This window comes from Argentina silus (assembly GCF_951799395.1).
Source record: "Argentina silus genome assembly, chromosome: 1".
Lineage (NCBI taxonomy): Eukaryota > Metazoa > Chordata > Actinopteri > Argentiniformes > Argentinidae > Argentina > Argentina silus.
Genome location: NC_139655.1, coordinates 18,869,623 through 18,888,097, shown reverse-complemented (window position 1 = coordinate 18,888,097; position 18,475 = coordinate 18,869,623). Strand labels below are relative to the sequence as shown.

The 18,475-nt window shown below is 43.3% G+C and overlaps 4 protein-coding genes across 5 annotated transcripts in view; all 4 read right to left on the bottom strand.

Annotated features, from left to right (window-relative positions):
- Positions 1-4,441, bottom strand: part of ehbp1l1a (EH domain binding protein 1-like 1a) — a 36,016-nt gene extending 31,575 nt beyond the window's left edge. For both annotated transcript variants that reach the window (XM_083675280.1, XM_083675281.1), the window contains exon 1: positions 4,202-4,441. In XM_083675280.1, coding sequence (XP_083531406.1) covers positions 4,202-4,305 — 104 coding nt within the window. In that variant the 5' untranslated portion in view covers positions 4,306-4,441. The remainder of the gene's footprint in view (positions 1-4,201) is intronic.
- A 4,485-nt stretch (positions 4,442-8,926) lies between these two features.
- On the bottom strand, positions 8,927-10,610 carry kcnk7 (potassium channel, subfamily K, member 7; the record flags this gene model as incomplete). The annotated part of the gene is made up of 4 exons (XM_083676201.1): positions 8,927-8,963; positions 9,103-9,283; positions 9,641-10,036; positions 10,391-10,610. The coding sequence occupies 4 exons, from the start codon at positions 10,608-10,610 to the stop codon at positions 8,927-8,929; spliced, it is 834 nt and encodes a 277-aa protein (XP_083532327.1).
- Positions 10,611-11,074: 464 nt separating this feature from the next.
- On the bottom strand, positions 11,075-15,551 carry taf6l (TAF6-like RNA polymerase II, p300/CBP-associated factor (PCAF)-associated factor). The gene is made up of 12 exons (XM_083678089.1): positions 15,452-15,551; positions 14,765-14,958; positions 14,557-14,643; positions 14,279-14,429; positions 14,109-14,159; positions 13,905-13,999; positions 13,726-13,800; positions 13,347-13,567; positions 12,898-13,030; positions 12,681-12,809; positions 11,938-12,431; positions 11,075-11,788 (listed from the first exon to the last, which is right to left on the bottom strand). Exons 2-12 carry the CDS (start codon positions 14,909-14,911, stop codon positions 11,452-11,454), a joined length of 1,920 nt encoding a protein of 639 aa, XP_083534215.1. The 5' UTR covers positions 14,912-14,958; positions 15,452-15,551; the 3' UTR covers positions 11,075-11,451.
- A 1,123-nt stretch (positions 15,552-16,674) lies between these two features.
- Positions 16,675-17,915, bottom strand: cth1 (cysteine three histidine 1; the record flags this gene model as incomplete). Its single annotated transcript, XM_083676079.1, has 2 exons — positions 16,675-17,634; positions 17,907-17,915. 2 exons carry the CDS (start codon positions 17,913-17,915, stop codon positions 16,675-16,677), a joined length of 969 nt encoding a protein of 322 aa, XP_083532205.1.
- Positions 17,916-18,475: the final 560 nt, after the last annotated feature.

Below are 18,475 nucleotides of genomic sequence, written 5' to 3'. Positions count from 1 at the left end.
CTTTTGGGTTCCTGGGACAAAAGAGCATGACACACCATAGTGAGCCAGCACTAACATAACAAATAAAAACAAAGCTACACACATGTACTGTATCTGGTTGCTGTAAAAACACTAGAGCAAATAAGAACAGGGGAACTTGTACATCTTGTGACTCAGACAACCAGGAGTAGAGAACGTGTGTGTGTGTGTGTGTGTGTGTGTGTGTGTGTGTGTGTGTGTGTGTGTGTGTGTGTGTGTGTGTGTGTGTGTGTGTGTGTGTGTGTGTGTGTGAGATCATCCCCACTAGGACTGAGTGACAGAGAGAAAGACATCAGCTGAGGCATGTTTTCTTTCTCCACTTGTATATTTACAGCCCACAGGGCCCTATCAGTGGAGGGTGTGACCCTAGCAACAGCCAACAATACTCATACTTGTATCCAGCTGCAACCAGTCACACAGGGACAAAGGGAGAAATCAGCTGATCTATCTCCTGCACACACAACAGGTATATTTCAATTCAGGTCTGTTTATCTATCATGAAATATATATATATTTATAATTCATGAACAAAACAAGAATTGCCTATGTAGAGTTAGCTGAATAATTACAAACACTTCCTGGATCGGTTTACCACATGGGCCTTGCACTATACACAAAGAGATTCTAATTTTATAACATGGTCTTATGTTTCTTTATAAGTGTGCTAAAACCACCTGTACAAGTTACCCTCAAGTGCTACCGTTTAAACTGATTCCTGTATGCTACCAAAAGAACAAAAGTATTAAAAAGTCAAATCTGCCTGTGAGTAAATGACTATGCCTATACTATGTGTTTGTTGGCAGTGGGATAGTAGAAAGAGAAGACCCAGGAGGGAGAGGATACTGAGGGCAGAGTGTAAACAGTGTGACTGGACAGGGCCTCTTTCTCATGTTGCATGCCAGTTATAGACACTGTGTGGACCGGAGAGAAAGGGCACACTGGAAGGGGCTGGGGGAGATGGAGGAAACAGAAATAGACCTGGAGAATAGTTGGCTTAAGCAACAGTAATAAAACACAGTGTACTTCGGTGAATTGCATGTTATTTTGACTTTTTTCCTTGTTGACACTGAACTGATACACTCTTTACACCACTCAATAACCTTTTGGGTGTGTAAATAAACCATATCAGGCTTCAGGCTACATCTTAACTGTCCCTCCTTAAGACCTCTTTATCCCTACTACCCCCCTGTGCAAGTTTCTCTCCTGTAAATAAATTTAAACAAATAAAAATAATCTTCCTTTCTTCTAGCATTGTGACTGCCAATAGCCCCTTGTCCTAGCATAGATTACTTTTTCTTATGATGACTGATGGATAGATGATTCACTTACTTAGTCAAATGTATTTGTTGTAAGTTACTTTGGATAAAGGTGTCTGCTAAATGCCATAAATGTAAATATCATCACATTGGTCACAGTGATGTGAGTGCTATTCTGAACTATGTCAAAACATTATGATATTCCATCACATGCATATTTTTGAGCTCAGGAATTCATGAGGGAACATAGTGTATTTATAGACACACATTAACGGGGGAACACATGTTAAAGAGAACCAGTTAGACAGAAGTAGATCACAAACACACATACAGTACATATACAAACAAACAAAGAGAACATACAAACAAACAAACAAACAAACAAACAAACAAACAAACAAACACAGACACACACACACACACACACACACACAGCATTCAAAATCTTCTCTTTTTCTACGGTCATTTTGCTAATCAGATCAGCAGGGCCTGTCTAGCTGGTCCACATTTCACACATTCTTGCAGACTGGAAACATAAACCAGAACACCAAACAGTCTGCCTGATATTTTCTTCATGTAGTCTTAAGTGCAGCGATCAAAAATCACAACACTTAAGTCAACTCAACTCAATACAAAAGCATGAGATTTATTAATAACGGATTTACATATGAAACAACTTGATGACTGAAAAAGCCTCCATTACGAATAAATTGCTTATGTTTTACGTAGGCCCATATCCAATCATACCCAAAGAGACATGCACTCAGATGAATGCTGTAAACATATGAGCACAGGACCTACTCTTCTCTTTCACACCTGGGCCGGGACTTGTGGGAGACTGATGTGCAGTTTGTGGTTTCAGAGTATAGTCACATTATGATATTATTCCAAAACTGAGAGCAGGCAGATGCCCAGAGCCACAAGCATTGCTGCCAGGAGTCAAATCACAAAACATATAATCACTATCATATGTAGACCAAATGCTACATTTGTGTATATATATATATATATATATATATATAAACGCGACTGATAAGTTGGAATACTGTATGATTCCTAGATAACATACGTTTTATGACTGTTTGATATATGGCCTATACATATATCCAATATAACCCAATATATATATATATATATATAGGGTTGTATTGGATATATGTATAGGCCATATATCAAACAGTCATAAAACGTATGTTATCTAGGAATCATACAGTATTCCAACTTATCAGTCGCGATTATTTTAGTATTAGATTATATCTATGTTATCATTGGCCAGAGAATGCTAGGTCTAGGATGGTTCGGTAGACAGCAATACGTAACATAATCGTGTTGTTCCTGGCAAAGTTGGCTTATAATACAGCTACAAGAGTATGAACAGGGAAGTAGTCTGCAAGCTAGGACTGGGAGGTTGGAGGCACGTGCTATGTGCAATGTGAGTAATACTAAATGTATTAATGTTAACTCTTGCAGTACCAGCACCAAGAAAGAAGAGGTAGCTACATCATCACAGATGTTTACATGGAGTGTGTGTGTGTGTGTGTGTGTGTGTGTGTGTGTGTGTGTGTGTGTGTGTGTGTGTGTGTATGTCAGTGTCTGAATGCACCTGAATATGAGTCAGTCAAATGCAGTGCTTCATCCAACTCAGTGATTAAATCAGAGGGCATCAGCAGCATAACACACAGTCTGACAAGGTTACTTCCACATGAGCAATCCATTGCTTTATCAAATTAACCAGTGGTTGAGAGATGAGGTAACTGCTTCTGCTGAAAAACATTAACCAAGATGCTGGGACCTCATCTTAGGACTGGTACTGTCTGCATAATGACAATGTGCTTTCTTGGGTATACAAGTAAAGTGACACCTAAGATATAGGTTCTTCAACAAATTCCTGGAAACAGGCACCTGCGCCAAGAAAATGGAGAGGAGAGTCTGAAGGGTCTAGATTTGAGAAACACTGGCGACATCACAGTAGGATGAGGTCAAATTATGTGAAAGAAATAGACACCCAGCTGCTGCTGCACAGTATAACTTTTGGGGGAAACAACACCCATACAAGCCAATACTGTAACAGGTATTCACTCTCTTTTTCTCATATTCTCATTCTTTCTCTCTTTCTTTCTCACATTGGTCACAGTTATGTGAGAACTGTTATGAACTGTACCAAAACATTATGATATTCCATCACATGCATATTTTTGAGCTCAGGAAGCATTCATGAAGGAACATACTGTATTTACAGACACACATTAAAGGGGGAACAACAAACATTAAAGAGAACCAGTTAGACAGAAGTAGATCACAAACACACATACAGTACATATACAAACAAACAAACAGAACATACAAACAAACACACACACACACACTTGAAAAGCACAGCAGCATATAAAAAGATGCAGAATGATGATGATGATGATGATGATGATGATAATGATAATTATTAACTTCTTCACACACCTGCTCAACACGTATGCACTTTGGAGTTCAGTTTAGCCACTCAAATGATGATGTTTTCCCAGAGGGCCTAGAGACTGATGCTGTCCGTCTAATTAAGATGCCGCATGACGATGATTATAAATGGGAGAGCGACAAGAGAAGAGAGCAAATACGGAAGTGCATATATTTCGACAAACATGCTTTCAGTGTACAGTAGAACCATTAGCAGACTGTCTGAAGATATAGTGCGTGTAATGTATACAATCGTCAAAAAGTGGTGTCAAATCGTCTATTGACCAACTGACAGGGACATCAATTACAACCGACAATGCAAATGTCAAATGTGAATATGAGTGTGACCTTATTAAATGGCAATGGGGGGATTCACGCAGTGATAAAACTTGACAACAACATCCTCGCCATAACAGTGTGTTTTTGATCATCTAAATAGTAGTGTAAAGTAGTGTATAGAAACCTGCACATAGTCTTACCATTTATTCGTGCATTCTATCATCAGTTCTTGATAGGACGCCGCAAACTGGAACTTCGAGGCTTTCTTACCGACACGCTGAAGTCTCTTCCAAACAGAAGTCATGTTTAAGACTAAAAAGTTATTTTCTCAAGGACTTGATAAGAAACATTGGTAAAATCCGCGTGGGGCTCTTTCCTCCTCGCTCTTCTTGAAGGCTCTACAGTCTCTGCTGCAGCACTTGCGTTAGCTGCGCTAGACCGTCGATGTCCCACGCTCACACTGACTGCAATGTTCACGTCTCGAACGTCAGAGAGTAGAATGAGGCAAAACAAATGACAGATCAGACTCCGACAAGCAACCCAGTCCCCAACTCAACTGAGATCACCATGTTGGCCAATTGAACGAATACTTTTCATAATCTATAACACTGTTATACGCGTTAACTATAGCCTGATCAGGTGTAATTTAGGCTATTCAAGAAATGTGTCATTTAAAACAATTTTACCGGCAACAATTATAAGTCTGTAAAGAAAAATGTGTATATTCTGTGGTGGTATGCAACTGTTATCATCATCATTGTGAGTGGGAAGCAATATCTAGGGTAAACAAAGGGTGCACTGAGTTTGGGGTGGGGGGGTCTGATATGTAAACAGACAACATGCAAAGTATAAATTAACCCAGGGGAAATAAACAGACACATTGGGTTATCAAATGCTTCAGTGTTTACTTATCTGTTTTGCTGAGGTGAGGTTAAAGGTATTCAGCAAGTGGCAACACAGAGTTATGAATAGATGAGGGAAAGTAATGACCCAGATCTTTCTACAGAAATTATGCAATGGTTGCATGCACTCTGTTAAGCCCCCTCCTCACAGTAGCCTACTAGAGTACCCCAATTGCATGGACTTTTCCAATGTACTCTGAAGTTTATTTATAAGCAGTGGCGCAATGCCGACAGACATAGGCAGCTGGGGATTTAGCAACTGGGCCTTGAGAAAAAGAGAAGCAATAAAGCCATATCTCTGTCCATGAGTTAGGGTTAGGGTTAGTTCTGTATTCTGTGGAGCCTATATTACCACTGTGGACTTTGTGAGGCAATGGGTCAGTTCCTAGAGTCTTGGACTGTGAGGTCATGGATTTGGCCTCGTGCTGTATATCTATTTGTCAGACAACATGTCTGAGTCCTTGACTGTTGTGGAGTGATGTATTCAGCTCTGAGCCCATTCCTTTGAGTCCCTCCTATGTGGACTTAACCTCTGTCTTGCACATCCTCTCTCTCAGCAGTTTGCCCAAGGTTTAGATTTGGGAAGCAGCTGGATTTGGGTGGAAGACTAGAGGAAGAAATCAGGAAGAATGGAGGGGGGTCAGCACACATGAGACTACCAGTCTTTTTTTAGCTGGTCTTTTGCCAAAAGGCCATTATGGTGTTGTTATGTTTATCTTAGGCACTATTCTTGGAGTTGCATTTCCTGGTCACACTGTAGCTATATTGATACAGCTTTATAAATCAGGGGAAAGTAGTTAATCAAATCCAAGCATTGGTACATTATTATGATTATTGAAATACTATGATGTGCCAGTGTAAATACTGTACATTTGGGATGGAATTTAATTTAAATTTAATTTAAAGCATAATTAGGGCTCAGACCCCAGTACAGATGGATCTTTCTTTTCTGCTCGGAGCTGCAAAGAGTTATAACAGGCTACCATCCCAATCCAGTATGTTTATACAGGATCACCACCAGCCCATATATCAAGTGAGGACAATAAACACAAGAATTCACTACTATATTTGGCACAAACTAATGTTCTGTCTGCAAGAGATGAGAATATCTTCCTTATAAATGTCTTGAGTGGTTGAAGGGGGTTATTTAGAGGTAAAATGTTTCCACAACAATCAACTTCCTGTAGGTTGGCCACCCATTGGTTGAGGTGCATCCTGTTTTCCAGCTGAATGGCCACACTCTGTGAGTGCCACCTGGTTCACATGATGTACACGAGGAAATGGCACTTAGGGCAACTGTGGACAGGGCACTGCAGACAGATAATTGTCAATGATGGCACAAGTAAAATGGTGCATTCTTTATTGAGCATGATGAACCATTCTTTTTTATAAGGATGCTGTTCAGCTTTATTTATATGACTGGTAGGGAATACACTGGTGGAAAGGTACAGCCATGGGTGGATGTCAAAGCATCATACGCTATTTCAATTAGGCTACTGGCCAGTAGAGGGGCAGAATCAGTGCTTTGGCTACTTTATTTTCTGTGTATGCTGAAATTGCTGTTGAAACTGAGGTGATTGAAAAATCCCTAGCTGAGTCTGGGTCTTGACTGAGAAGGCCATTGTGTGCCTCTCTCTCTAAGAGTGGAAAAGAACATAGTGGTGATATACGACTCATGGAGAGAGATCAGAGCCACACCAGCATCATCCCCCATCGTCCTGTCCTTGATAAATATAGACCAGCTTAGTCTAACACCTGCCGACTGTCCGTCAAAATGAAAGAGAGGGTGACATGCAGCAAGAGCCCAGAGACACCATGGAACATTTTTAACAAGGTCACAGAAAATTACAACAGTCATTCAAGCCCACTACAGGATACAAACTGTTTGTCTGTTTATCTTAATTTGTGATTGAAGCAAACCAGCCATTTTCCATATGCTCCTCATTTTTGCATAGTTCACAATAGTCCATCTAAATTTAGCACTGCCACTACCTATGGCCTTTGAAAGTGCACTATAAGAGACATACAGTAATGTATGCCAATAGCTGTGTGTCAACAGCAAGCCATCAACGCCAGTCCATGTCACATGAAACTATGCAATTGATCATGTGACTTCGCAGGGAAGCCCCCTACTACCTGGCCCTCAGGTTCCCGTGTGACCTACAGCTGTTCATAGGGCTGGGCAACACAGGGGCTTGGCCATTAACGCGACACTAATGTACACGTCGGATGACAGGGATCATCCCTCCTCTGGCCCCTGTTGTTCATCTGACCACTGCATACCAGTCCTTTGACCTCACAGTCCATACTGGGAAACTGGCCATGAGGTCTTGAACCAGTGACTCAGCCAAAGGGACATGATAGCCAGGACAACTAAACCATAACCCAAGAGAGGAAATATCATTGTAACTGCTAATGATAATATACTAAAATATGTCAGAGCCATTTAACAAAAACATAAATTCTAAATAAATATATTTTTTAAATCCCTCTATGTATAGTATAATTCCAATTGAGTGTTGCAATTAAGAAATTCTATACCAACTAAGAAGCCTCTACCCTCAACCTCTCAGCATACACATATCAAATCAAAACCCTCTCAGGATGGATGACCTAATACATATGATGACCTAATAAGTACTACTGGGAATTATGTGTTTGTAGAGACTAAGAGGCTGTGGTGTGTGTGTGTGTGTGTGTGTGTGTGTGTGTGTGTGTGTGTGTGTGTGTGTGTGTGTATTGTATGTCTGTGGCTGGGGAGGTGCCAGGGCTACCAGTACTGGGCACAGGCTCTGAGTCATCGTGGCCCATGGGCTCCCTCTCTCTCTCTCTCACTCAACAGCCACAGTGGGGCAGCACTGACTCACTAATCAAAACACAATGAAGAGAGCTCCACTCTCATGTGAAGTGGGTTTTGAAAACTCTAGGTCACAGGTGTCAAACTCATTCCATGGAGGGCCGAGTGTCAGCAGGCTTTTGGTTTTTCCTTTCAATTAAGACCTTGTCAACCAGGTGAGGGGAGTTCCATACTAATTAGTGACCTTAATTCATCAATCAAATAGATGGGAAGAGCAAAAACCTGTAGACACTCGGCCCTCCATGGAATGAGTTTGACACCTGTGCCTAGGTCATTCAGATGATCATCAACTGCAATCAATCATAGTACTTTATGAAGAAAAAAAACAAGACACATTCAAGAAGTTAATTTACTTAATTTTAGATTTATTGAAAATGAATAAGAAAAACAAAGCCATCACTCCACATTTCCGCTAGTTGCCTTTGTTGATAGCACATTTTATTAATGAAAGACTCCTGCTTTTAGCTGGTGTCTGAGTATCAACACCATCACATGACCACTATAGAGCAATCACAAAACAACATACTACATTATAGTATATTACTAAAAACAGTGTCTATTCTCTTACAGTGGAATTTCATGGTACATGGAATTTCAAATGTGCATACATTTCATTTAACATTTATCTTTTAGCTCCAGAGGGAGCAAGTCTCATTTTAAATCATTAGATCACAAGAAATATGTAAACACCAATCACTGTAGAATAGAGTTCAAAATGGGAGTTGTTTCACAAGAAAGAGCTCAAATAACAGTTTTGACTGAGAAAGCACTCCTGGTATCAAGTATTACTTGATAAGACTCTCAGGCATGATGATAGATATTACACTCCCTTGTTATCTTGACAAAACACACAAGAATCCATCGTCATTGACCTACACTGTACAATTCAAGCACAGCCAGAACAGTACCTTCTATCAGGGTTTTACATTCTTACACATCTAAAATGACCCTCTGCAAACAGTAAATAAGTATATATCTGCAAATAGTTTAGTCTGCCATCTAGTGGGCAAATAGACAAGCATCACATAGAAATCATACTAACAACACCTTCATATCAGACTAATTAAAATTATTCGACTAAGTAGAATGGAATGTAGCTGAGTGAGCTAATATCATCAGCAAACACTGAGGTTTCATCATTGAGGTTCACATTTGTCTTTAAGTGGCTATGTTAGGACTTGGGTTTTTGTTCTGGTAATGTTCCTAGGGGGGAGGTAGAGGCGGGTTGGGAGGAGGTGGGGGTTGGCTGGTCTGAGGAAAGGAGGGGGGGGTTGTCTGGTCTGAGGAAGGGAGGGCAGGGTCAAGAGGGCAGGGGGAGATGGTAGAGATGGGGAGGGCATACTGGGGCTCCTCGTCAGGGTACAGTGGGGAGTCCCCACTGAGTACAAATTCGCCCAGGTCTATTCCCTTGAGTTCTCCCTCCCAGGGACCAGAGAACAGCCGAATCACCGCTTGGACCAGTGGAACGTCCAATGCCGTCTCACGAAACGTCAGAATCACCACCAAGCCTGCCATTAAATAGCCTGTGGAGGGAATAGTAGACACAAACAAGTATGTGACAAAATAAAAGCATCAAATCAGAAGATCAAAAGGCAGAAATGATAACAATATAAGTAGAATAATTCACATTCTAATATTTTTTGGAATATGATTGGTTAATTGAAAATATCATTCTGAATGTGACCACATTATGTCTGGTTGTGAAGGGTTAGTATGGCATCATGTTTGGTTGTGAAGGACCCTACTCTTTATAAGCTATTACAGTCCAACTTTTCTTCTGACCAGATTACACAAAAGGGAAAAGGAACAACTCCTGGCCCAAACAATAATGAATGTTAGTAAAATAATCAGGATTTTCAGTATGGAGAGCTCTCTCTTACAGGTAGTGAAGACTTTCAGGGCGTCCCTGGCTGTACGGTCCATGTTCCTCCCCAGCATGTAGCCCCCCTGGCCGATAGTGCTGAGGGTGATGTAGCAGAAGAAGAGGGCATCCAGGAAGCTCCACTCTGGCTCCAGAAAGCAGAAGCTGAGTGCTGGCAGCAGGAATAAGAGTGTGACTATGACCAGGCACAGAAGGCTTGCATGGACCAGTGCTGCCCGGGAATAGGGCATGGCCCAGTGTGTCTGGATGTGGCGCACTGGGGCGTGAGTCACAATGGGCTGCAAGAAGTCCGAGAGGCAGGACAGGATAAACAAAGTCAGGGGGATGCCCACAATGCAGTAGAATATACAGAACAGCTTTGCTGCCTCTGATATCGGTGTGAAGAAGTCATAACCTGGGAACACATACAGAGAGAAAAGGGACACAGATATGGGGGAGGGTGGTGTTTACCTTGCTCATCAGAAACTTTGTATCTGAAGAATACAATCCAAGCATTGAGGTGGCTAATCCATGACATTAACACATCTGCTGGCATTTAATCAACGTGTTGCATTCTAAACATGAAGGCTTCATTTATCCAATGCATTTACAGCTCTCAACTCGCATATCAAAAAACAAACCCTTTCCCTCTACCCAAGACACTTGTGTATTGGATCGGTAAAAACAAGATGATAATTCCGCTTATCCAATCCTTCTAGATTTAGGGTGTCTGGGGTAAAGGGGTTTCTGGACAGGCCATATGTCTCACCTGTGGTCGACAAAGTGACAATAACAAAGAACAGTGATGACGTGAAATCATAGTGGTATTCCTCACTATTCACGTCCAGGACAGAAACACCACGTCTATCAGTGGAGAGCACTTTCCTGAGAAGGTCGTCCAGCTTGCTTTCCTGCATGCAATGGTGATCCTGCAGAAAGCGCTCCCGGAGCTTCTGGACCTCAGCTCTGAGGGACTTCTCCTCAGGCATTTCGATGGCCATGAATACCAGACCGCCGAAGAACGTGAAAAGAACATAACCTAGAAGCAGACACCAAAACGCCCTGATCCTGCAGAACCTCTTAAACCAATCCAAACAGTGGACCATTGTTGTTTGACTGGATTTGCCCATGCAGCATGCTGCCGACGGTAACCAAACACCCAGACCTGCAGGAACCATTCGTCAAGTTTAAATATTTAAAGAGCGTACCAGTAACATAAACCAGCACTGTCACATCCACCTGGGCAACACAGATGCATGCAATGGGAAATTTGGAAAAAGGTGCCATTCACCACTTTAGTCAGCAATTAAAAAAAATCCTCATTCAAAATTGTATTTTTGATTTGTCCAATTCAGAAACTATTTCAATCTCCTGCAATAGAGTGTGGGAGGTGAAATTAAATTGACTCCACTTAGATATGACCAAGTTGTAATTTCATGGATGTGCCAGAATCTTTAGTAAAAAAAAACATTTTTTTTAAACTTTTATTTTAGGAAATGTCAGGTCTATGTACAGGATTGCAAAATAACTCTCAGGAACATGACAGAGAGATGAAAAGTTCATTTTATAAGCTGTATCGCTTACAGGCCCTCAGCCCATTACTCCGCACACCAGCACTGCTCCAACATGTCAGAGTCTGAAACAAGTCTTCTATCCGGTGCTACTGGGCTTGGGATGGAGTCTCTCATACAAGCTTCCAGTGGGGGCTTCTTGACTATCTACATGTTCAACCACAGTTGAGCGGGGTAGACACAGCAATCTCCACCAGCAGTAAGCAATGTGGCAGCCTCCTGTTCCAAGACCCTGTATATCCTTCTGTCAGACCATTTCTTAGAGGGGAAGGTGGAGTGAGTAATGGGAGCAGGTCCAGCGTCGCACTGGCTTGCCCACCCTCCCGATGACAGGTAGTTTATGGGCGTAGGCGCGGGGTGGTATGGAGGACAAGGGCGGAGGAGAGGTGAAGCTGGTTTGGAAGCGTCGGCCCTGGCAGCGCCGGCCCATCTGTCGCCCCCCTATGAGGAAGGAGAAGGCAGGGGATCCAGCCTGTGTCTGGGGGAAACGGGCCTTTGGGAAGACGTCACGGGACGGGCCTGCTGAGCGCTGGCCTGGTCGGGAGGATGATGATTTGGAACGCTGGACTGAGGATGAGGAAGAGCGAGCCAGAGACCTACAGTAAGAGGAGGAAAAGAGAAAAGGCAAGCAACATGTTAAGATTATATATAGCCCTGTAATTTCAGACAGACTTTTGGCATTTCTTGACGCTGGCATTGTTTGAATAAGCATAAATCATTATTATTATTATTATTATTATTATACCTCCCCGGAGCAGTGGCAGCCAGGCTTGGTGGAGCAGGCTCAGTGCGGGGGCTCCCATCCTGCCGTGGGCTGATGTTGAGGTTGGCTGTTAACTGGGGCATCTTGCGTGTGGTGTCCAGGTTGGCAGCTGGGCCAGGGGGCTCTTTCCTCATATCAGGAGGCTGGGATGGGGGCGAGGGGGGACAGCCTCCAAATCCAGGCCCCGTGCTGAAACGAACCGCTAGGCTGTCCCCGAAAAAGGAGTAGAGCTCACAGTACATGGCGGGCAGAGGGACAGGGGTCCACTCCTCCCAGGTGCATCCAGCCACTCCAGCCTGCAGGTGGGTCGCGATGCCAATGGCGGGCTCAGAGAGTGGCTCCGGTGGGGGACTGAGGCCAGGGGAGCTCACTCTGAACCCCATGACACCCCCAGAACCAGACTGTCCACTACTGCCCCCCTCCACCGACTGGGACAGAGACAGGGATTTCATCTTCAGCAAGCGCTCTACTGCCACCTATGTGATAGAAAGGAAATTTTACTTGGTAGGTACGGCACATTACAAGTGAATGGACGAGTGTCCTTCATACAACGATATAAAGAGCTTCAAAATCGAGTGAATGGCCTGACACATATAAAACTATTAATTAGTACTTTTAAAAGTTGGGGATATAAGCAGTCTCCCTCTGTTCTATTAGAATTACAGAAAAAAAAAAAAAAAGATTAAACAAAACATTCTGTCTAATGACTGGTCTACTGCACTTACCAGGATGGCTCCATAGACCTTGTGTCCGTCTGCTTTGACCTGGGCATTGGAGACGGAGTGGTCATCCAGCACAGCTTGCAGGTTGGCCCAATAGGCTGGCAGGTGAGGGTATAACACTCGCTCAACAGCCTACACACAGACAAACAAATACATATCAGCAAGGTACTCAGGACACAGGAAACTGTATAAATGTACAAGACAAAGGAACGGTGGATACCTTCCATCCGAGAGCGTGTAGTCCCACGACAGCTCCATAGTGAGAGCACAGCGGGCGAACAGGGTCTGACAGAACCTTCTGCAGAGACAGCAGGATCTGGTGATACAGACCGCTAACTAGGTCCCCATGGGTCCTGCAGAACGAACACATTTGAGAGGATTAGGTCAAGAGGATAAGGATCCTGGATGGCAAAGCTTCTGTTGTAGACAGTGCCTGATGTAGAAAGAAAACTTTAAAATGAGGAAGAAAAAAATTGAAAGAGTTGACAGGCATCAAGAGAGAGAATCTTTTTTTTAGATTTCTGAAGGCGGATTAATGGTAAGAGTAAAATGTTATGATCACGTGAAAAACAAATCAGATTCAGAGGGAGCATGAGCTGATTAGGGGGTATTCAACAAACAGATATAGTTCTCCAAACGTCACCACCCATCCTTCTGGTAGGGTCGTACCAGAAAATGTGGCTGAGGAGCAGGGCGGCATAGTCTCTCAGGGTCCAGTGGTCGTTGAGGGGGTTAATGGAGGCAGCCAGAGGCTCCAGGATGCAGTACATCACACTAGACACCAGACTGCGGACATAGGAGCCCAGGTACAGGTATGGGTTCTGGACCAGGCTCTTCACCATGTGCAGCAGCCTGTTCAGCTGCTCCAAGTCATGGCTCACAGACTTCACCTGGGGTTAAACAGAGAAAGAGCACATTAGATATACACATTAGATATATAAGCTATGTATAACACTGTATGCATAGGCACTAAAAGACTAGGCCTCAGAATGCATAGTGATACCTGTGAGGTTTGATTATAGATGTTTCAAATAAGTTATAAACTTACCCCACTGATGACATACACAAAATATGGCAGAAGGGCAGCAATCTTAGAGTTGGACTGGAGATCCAACAAAGCCACCTGAATGGAGAAATGTTACCATTAATTAAATCTTTGAACAACTTCCCCCAGTTACTCAAGTCAATTTATTTATTCAATCACATGATGTCTGGACAAGAATGTACCTTCATAAGGTGTGGGTCCTCTCCTAGTATGGCACGGGTGATCTGCTGATAATACTTGAGCAGATCGTCAGAGAGAGACTGCACTGCGCTAGGAACTGTGAGGGGTAAACAGAGGGCTCAACAAGTCACACTCAGCAAAAGCTACCAGAGAATATTTACTCAACATCCATGCTGCCAGTGTTCCATCTTGTTCTGAGTCCTTACCTGTACCTTGTGGCTCCAAGTTACCTTTCCCATCCAAGTAGGACACATTCACTGGCAGGACAAAAAATTACAGTCAACATTAATGCCATTACAGAGTGATAAAGGATGAAGACGAGAGGCATGTAAAAACTATTTCTAAGTTTCAGTATGACAAACAATGGCTCATATACCTCGCACCATGGTCTCAGCACAGCCCTTGGGTATATTGGTGGCCAAGGCCAGTTCAACCAGGTTAATATCACGGTCCTCCACAAAGAACAGCTCTCCTTCCTTTAGTGGTCGAAAGGGTAGGGCATCTTGTGCACCATATCCACATATCGCCTAGCAAAAGAGATTACCATATACAGAGTTCAATAACAAAATGAAGAGAAAAGTATGGCCAAAACCTGCAATCTATAGGAATAAAAAAAGAAAATACATGGCAGGCCTACTGATCCATCTCTCTCACCTCCACATTGCTCCAGCGCAGTGCTCTGTTGAAGTCTTCTACTGTCAGCTTCCTCCTTTTGGCATGTCTCATGAACTGAGAACTGCTCTTTATTGGTGAGGTACACAGTAAAGTCAAACACAGGAATCACAACAAATACATATCATCAGCCAGCCATACTGGCTTCAATCATGACAACAATATCAACACTTGGCCCATAGTTTAGTACCTGTGTGGCTTCTCTGAGTCGATAGCATACATCTTCAGCCAACAGAGCTGCAACATCATCGCTGAGCTCCACTCCTGCACTCTCGGCCATGAGTTTGACAGACTCCCTGGGCACCTCCGCGAAGCGCCTCTCCTCCCTGTCTGCCATTCTCACGGCGCTTTCCCGGTGGACACGCAGCTCTGCAGCAGGGATACCTGAGAAATATAAAATAATGTTTAACTTACATAAATGGTCACACAGGGAATGTTGCAGGACATTGGATTCATGCAATGGACAAATGCATTTTATTATAAGTGAGCTATGTTGACTAACACGGTGACAGTCTTAGTGACTGTCATCAACTAGCTATAGCTTGGTTAGTTAGTTAGCTAGCTAGCCACATCTGGTTATTTCACAAAGACCAAATCTATTTTGCTAGCCACATCTATTTAGTTAAAAGGTTAACATTGCACTGTGACTGACTATTTACGTTTCATAATAATACGTGAAATTACAATGGTACACTTTAGGAAAGACAGCAACAGCAGCTCTCTAGATTAGTTAGCTAGCAACTAGCTAACCATTTTGATGCGTCCAGCAGACACCGCTGCGAGCTGCACTAATCAGTATTTACAGATTCATGCAACGATTGCATATAACATGAACAAGGTAATGCCGGAAAGTAGCGAATACAACTGAATCACTTACCTTCTGAGGCGAATGAAAAGTATGTATTTGTAAAGTTTACGCTTCAAAACTGCACACAGGCCTCGCTTTTCCCCTGTGATGATGCAGTCATCTCTCGAAAAGCCAGTGTTTCGAGAGCAATGATTGGCTGTAGGAGGGACACATGTGTTTGACCAATCATATAGGCCCAGTATTTCAAAACATTTCATTTGGATCAGATTGATCCGAATTTATTTTTTTGTAATCCAGGATCAAGAGAGCTGTCTGATTTCCCCTATACCACTCAATCTGCGAGTTAGATCTGATCCAGACCTGGATAGCAAGATTAAACGATTAAAGGTTTTGAAATACTGGGCCATATACTGGAGTTGAATCAAATCATCTAAATACAGCAAATCCATCCTAGCCTCTCTAGTGCAATTACCATTATATTTTATTTATCAATCATTCAAATATGACCGGACAGGAATGTCAATCATGCATGATGGGAAGTTGTGTCTGTAAAAGACGAGCAAACTAAATAAACGCAAGAGTTCAAACAAAAGTTGAGATCCTACTTTTCACTTCCATTAGTTAAAGAACGCATTTTCTAGATCGTGGTAAACAGAAAACGAGTTACGCATAGGTAAATGTACTAGGGGCAGGGACTAGTTCCTGTGACTTGAGGGGAAAAAAGAAAAGAAAAAAAAGAAGCATCATGGCAAAAAACAGTCAGTGGAAAACTGAGCCCAACAGAGTTGCAAAATAGATCGCTTCATTTAAAGTCAGTAGAAGTCGACAGAAAGTGAATCCCTGAATAAATAAAAACTGTATTAAAGGCAAGTGTACGATCAATAGGCTTAAACACATTAAGATTTCTGGGATTGCAGTGAGGTATAGTAAAACAAACAGAGTAAAATGTAGTGTTTTATTCACAAGGCCAAAGTGTCAGACAATACATTATTAAAAAAAACGTAGATTAAAAGAAATTCATAAATACCAACATTAATAATCTGATCCAAATATACAGTTAATTTACATATAAACAAAAGGATGTTGATGGGCCTGTCAGAATAACAAACATAATAAATCTAAATTTTATGGTGGGACTAACCAGTCAAATTCACATGAATCTAGTACGCCACTACAGGGGCAGTCCAAAATAAGCCTCTATTCCCCTCCAACCCACCCTTTCCAATAAAAAACATGGTTTTCAAACCATAACTATATACGTTTAAAAACAAGGTCTTGGCTATAGAGCCTTGCTAACCCACACATCCTGGGCCTGCAATAGCCTGACTATTCTCCAGCTGCTGGAGTCTCAGAGCCAAGGGCAACAGCAAGTCATTCAGGTGCTGGCTGGAGAACGTGAAGGCATTGTGGGCCATGGGTTCATTCAGCGGGGTGATGACAGGAGAAGCATCTTCTGGGTACACAGGGGAGGCCAAAGCAGAGGGGGGAGAGGATGACGAGGAGGAGAACATGTCTGAAGCTGGGGACAGGGTTCTCCCTGTCAGCTGAGGACTGCGGCCGTCTCCCTGGCTGAGGTCTTGGCCTCGGATGGTGCTGGGGAGGCCATGCTGGAAGCGGCAGCGAGTGCCATAGAGACAGAAGCCAAAGGAGCTGAAGGTGCGGCACAGGGCGCCACGGGGCTTCCAGTCCTGAGAGTGTGACTGCGGCTGGGGCCTGGTGGGTGGAGTGAGAGGAGTATTCTCCTCCTCAGCGCTGTCAGCTGACTCGAGACCACCACCTTCAATGTGCAGGAAGTTGCAGCGTGTGCCGAAGGGGCACACCCCAAAGGAGCGATAGGTGCGGCATGGGATGTTCCTGCGACGGCGACGTGCAGGCCGCTGCTCCTTGGGGCTGTGAACAAACAGACAGCGGGTGCCATAGACACAGTACCCGGCCGTGTGGAAGGTGCGGCACAGCTCAGTCTTGTACTTGGGATGGCGCGAGGACACATGGAGGTCATGGAGGCCATGGGCAAACTGGCAGCGCTCAGCATACTTGCAGGAGCCAGTCTCTGCATAGCGGCTGCAGAGTTCTGTCTTGTAGCGTGTGGAGCACATCCAAGGGATCAGGGGTGGAGATGGGGACTCGACTAGAGGCAGGAGGGCCTCAGCCAGAGACAGGCCCCTATCACCTGAGCCTTCTCCAGAAAATAACAGGTCATCCACTGCCTCTTCCTCTTGGTAGGGGAATAGGAACAAGTCATCACTGCTGGTCTGAAAGACAATTAGATGAGGCCAGAAGAGATTGAAGGTTGAGCCAATGCAAAATAAGCAGCACTTTAATTAAGAAAAAAGTGACAATGCCATCTTGATTTCACTCATTGGTATGCTAGAGTAGGCCCATCGGACATGGGCCAAATAGAACAGGCCCACGTCAATACCACACAATAACTTCAGAGTGAGAATAGATTTCGGCAAAATAATATGACATTGCATGAAGATGAATAGGTTGGACTCTTCGAAAATGTCAAACAAAAAACGCTTACCTCAAACATTGTTGCGAATTGAAGATTCACCTGTTTATTCGCCAGTAGGCCTACAACCCAAAAAACCGAGAACAATAACGGCCTAAATAACCGAAATTAACGTTTAAAATGTATCTTACAACGACGTGAACTACCCTGCTTTGTTACAAAGTCGCACGCACCTGACCACAATATCCACTGTCTTGTGGATTACCCATTCCCAACTCCCGCGTTCCCTTTAAAATGAGGATCAGCTGTGCGACATTGAACACCAGTAGGACGTTCGAATCATCCAATCATATTCCAATAAGGCTGGTAGTCGATTAACAGCTAGCCAATCGCGCTGAACCTTGACAACAATGTAACAGTTTCAGCGCCGGATGAATGGCCCCTTATCAAATTAGACACAATCATGGGGAGCGCGGGCGGAATAAACATTTACCAATTCATGCTCGATTTCAAGCGACAAACCCATTGGTTGAATAAACACTTGCCCTTTCTGTGTCAATTTACACAGCTCACACCTAAGCAATTTGTTAATTAAATGCTGTCTGTCAAGAGGATAATATAAACCAGAGTGACAATGTTTG

What these genes read in the sequence shown, in the direction of transcription:
- taf6l (XM_083678089.1), bottom strand. Translation starts at nt 14,911, where the DNA reads ATGGCAGACAGGGAGGAGAGGCGCTTCGCGGAGGTGCCCAGGGAGTCT. An exon ending in CTTGGAGCCACAAGGTACAG is followed by an intron (nt 14,000 to 14,108) that starts GTAAGGACTCAG and finishes TACCCCTCACAG; the next exon opens with TTCCTAGCGCAGTGCAGTCT. An exon ending in AGGTCTATGGAGCCATCCTG is followed by an intron (nt 12,432 to 12,680) that starts GTAAGTGCAGTA and finishes TCTATCACATAG; the next exon opens with GTGGCAGTAGAGCGCTTGCT.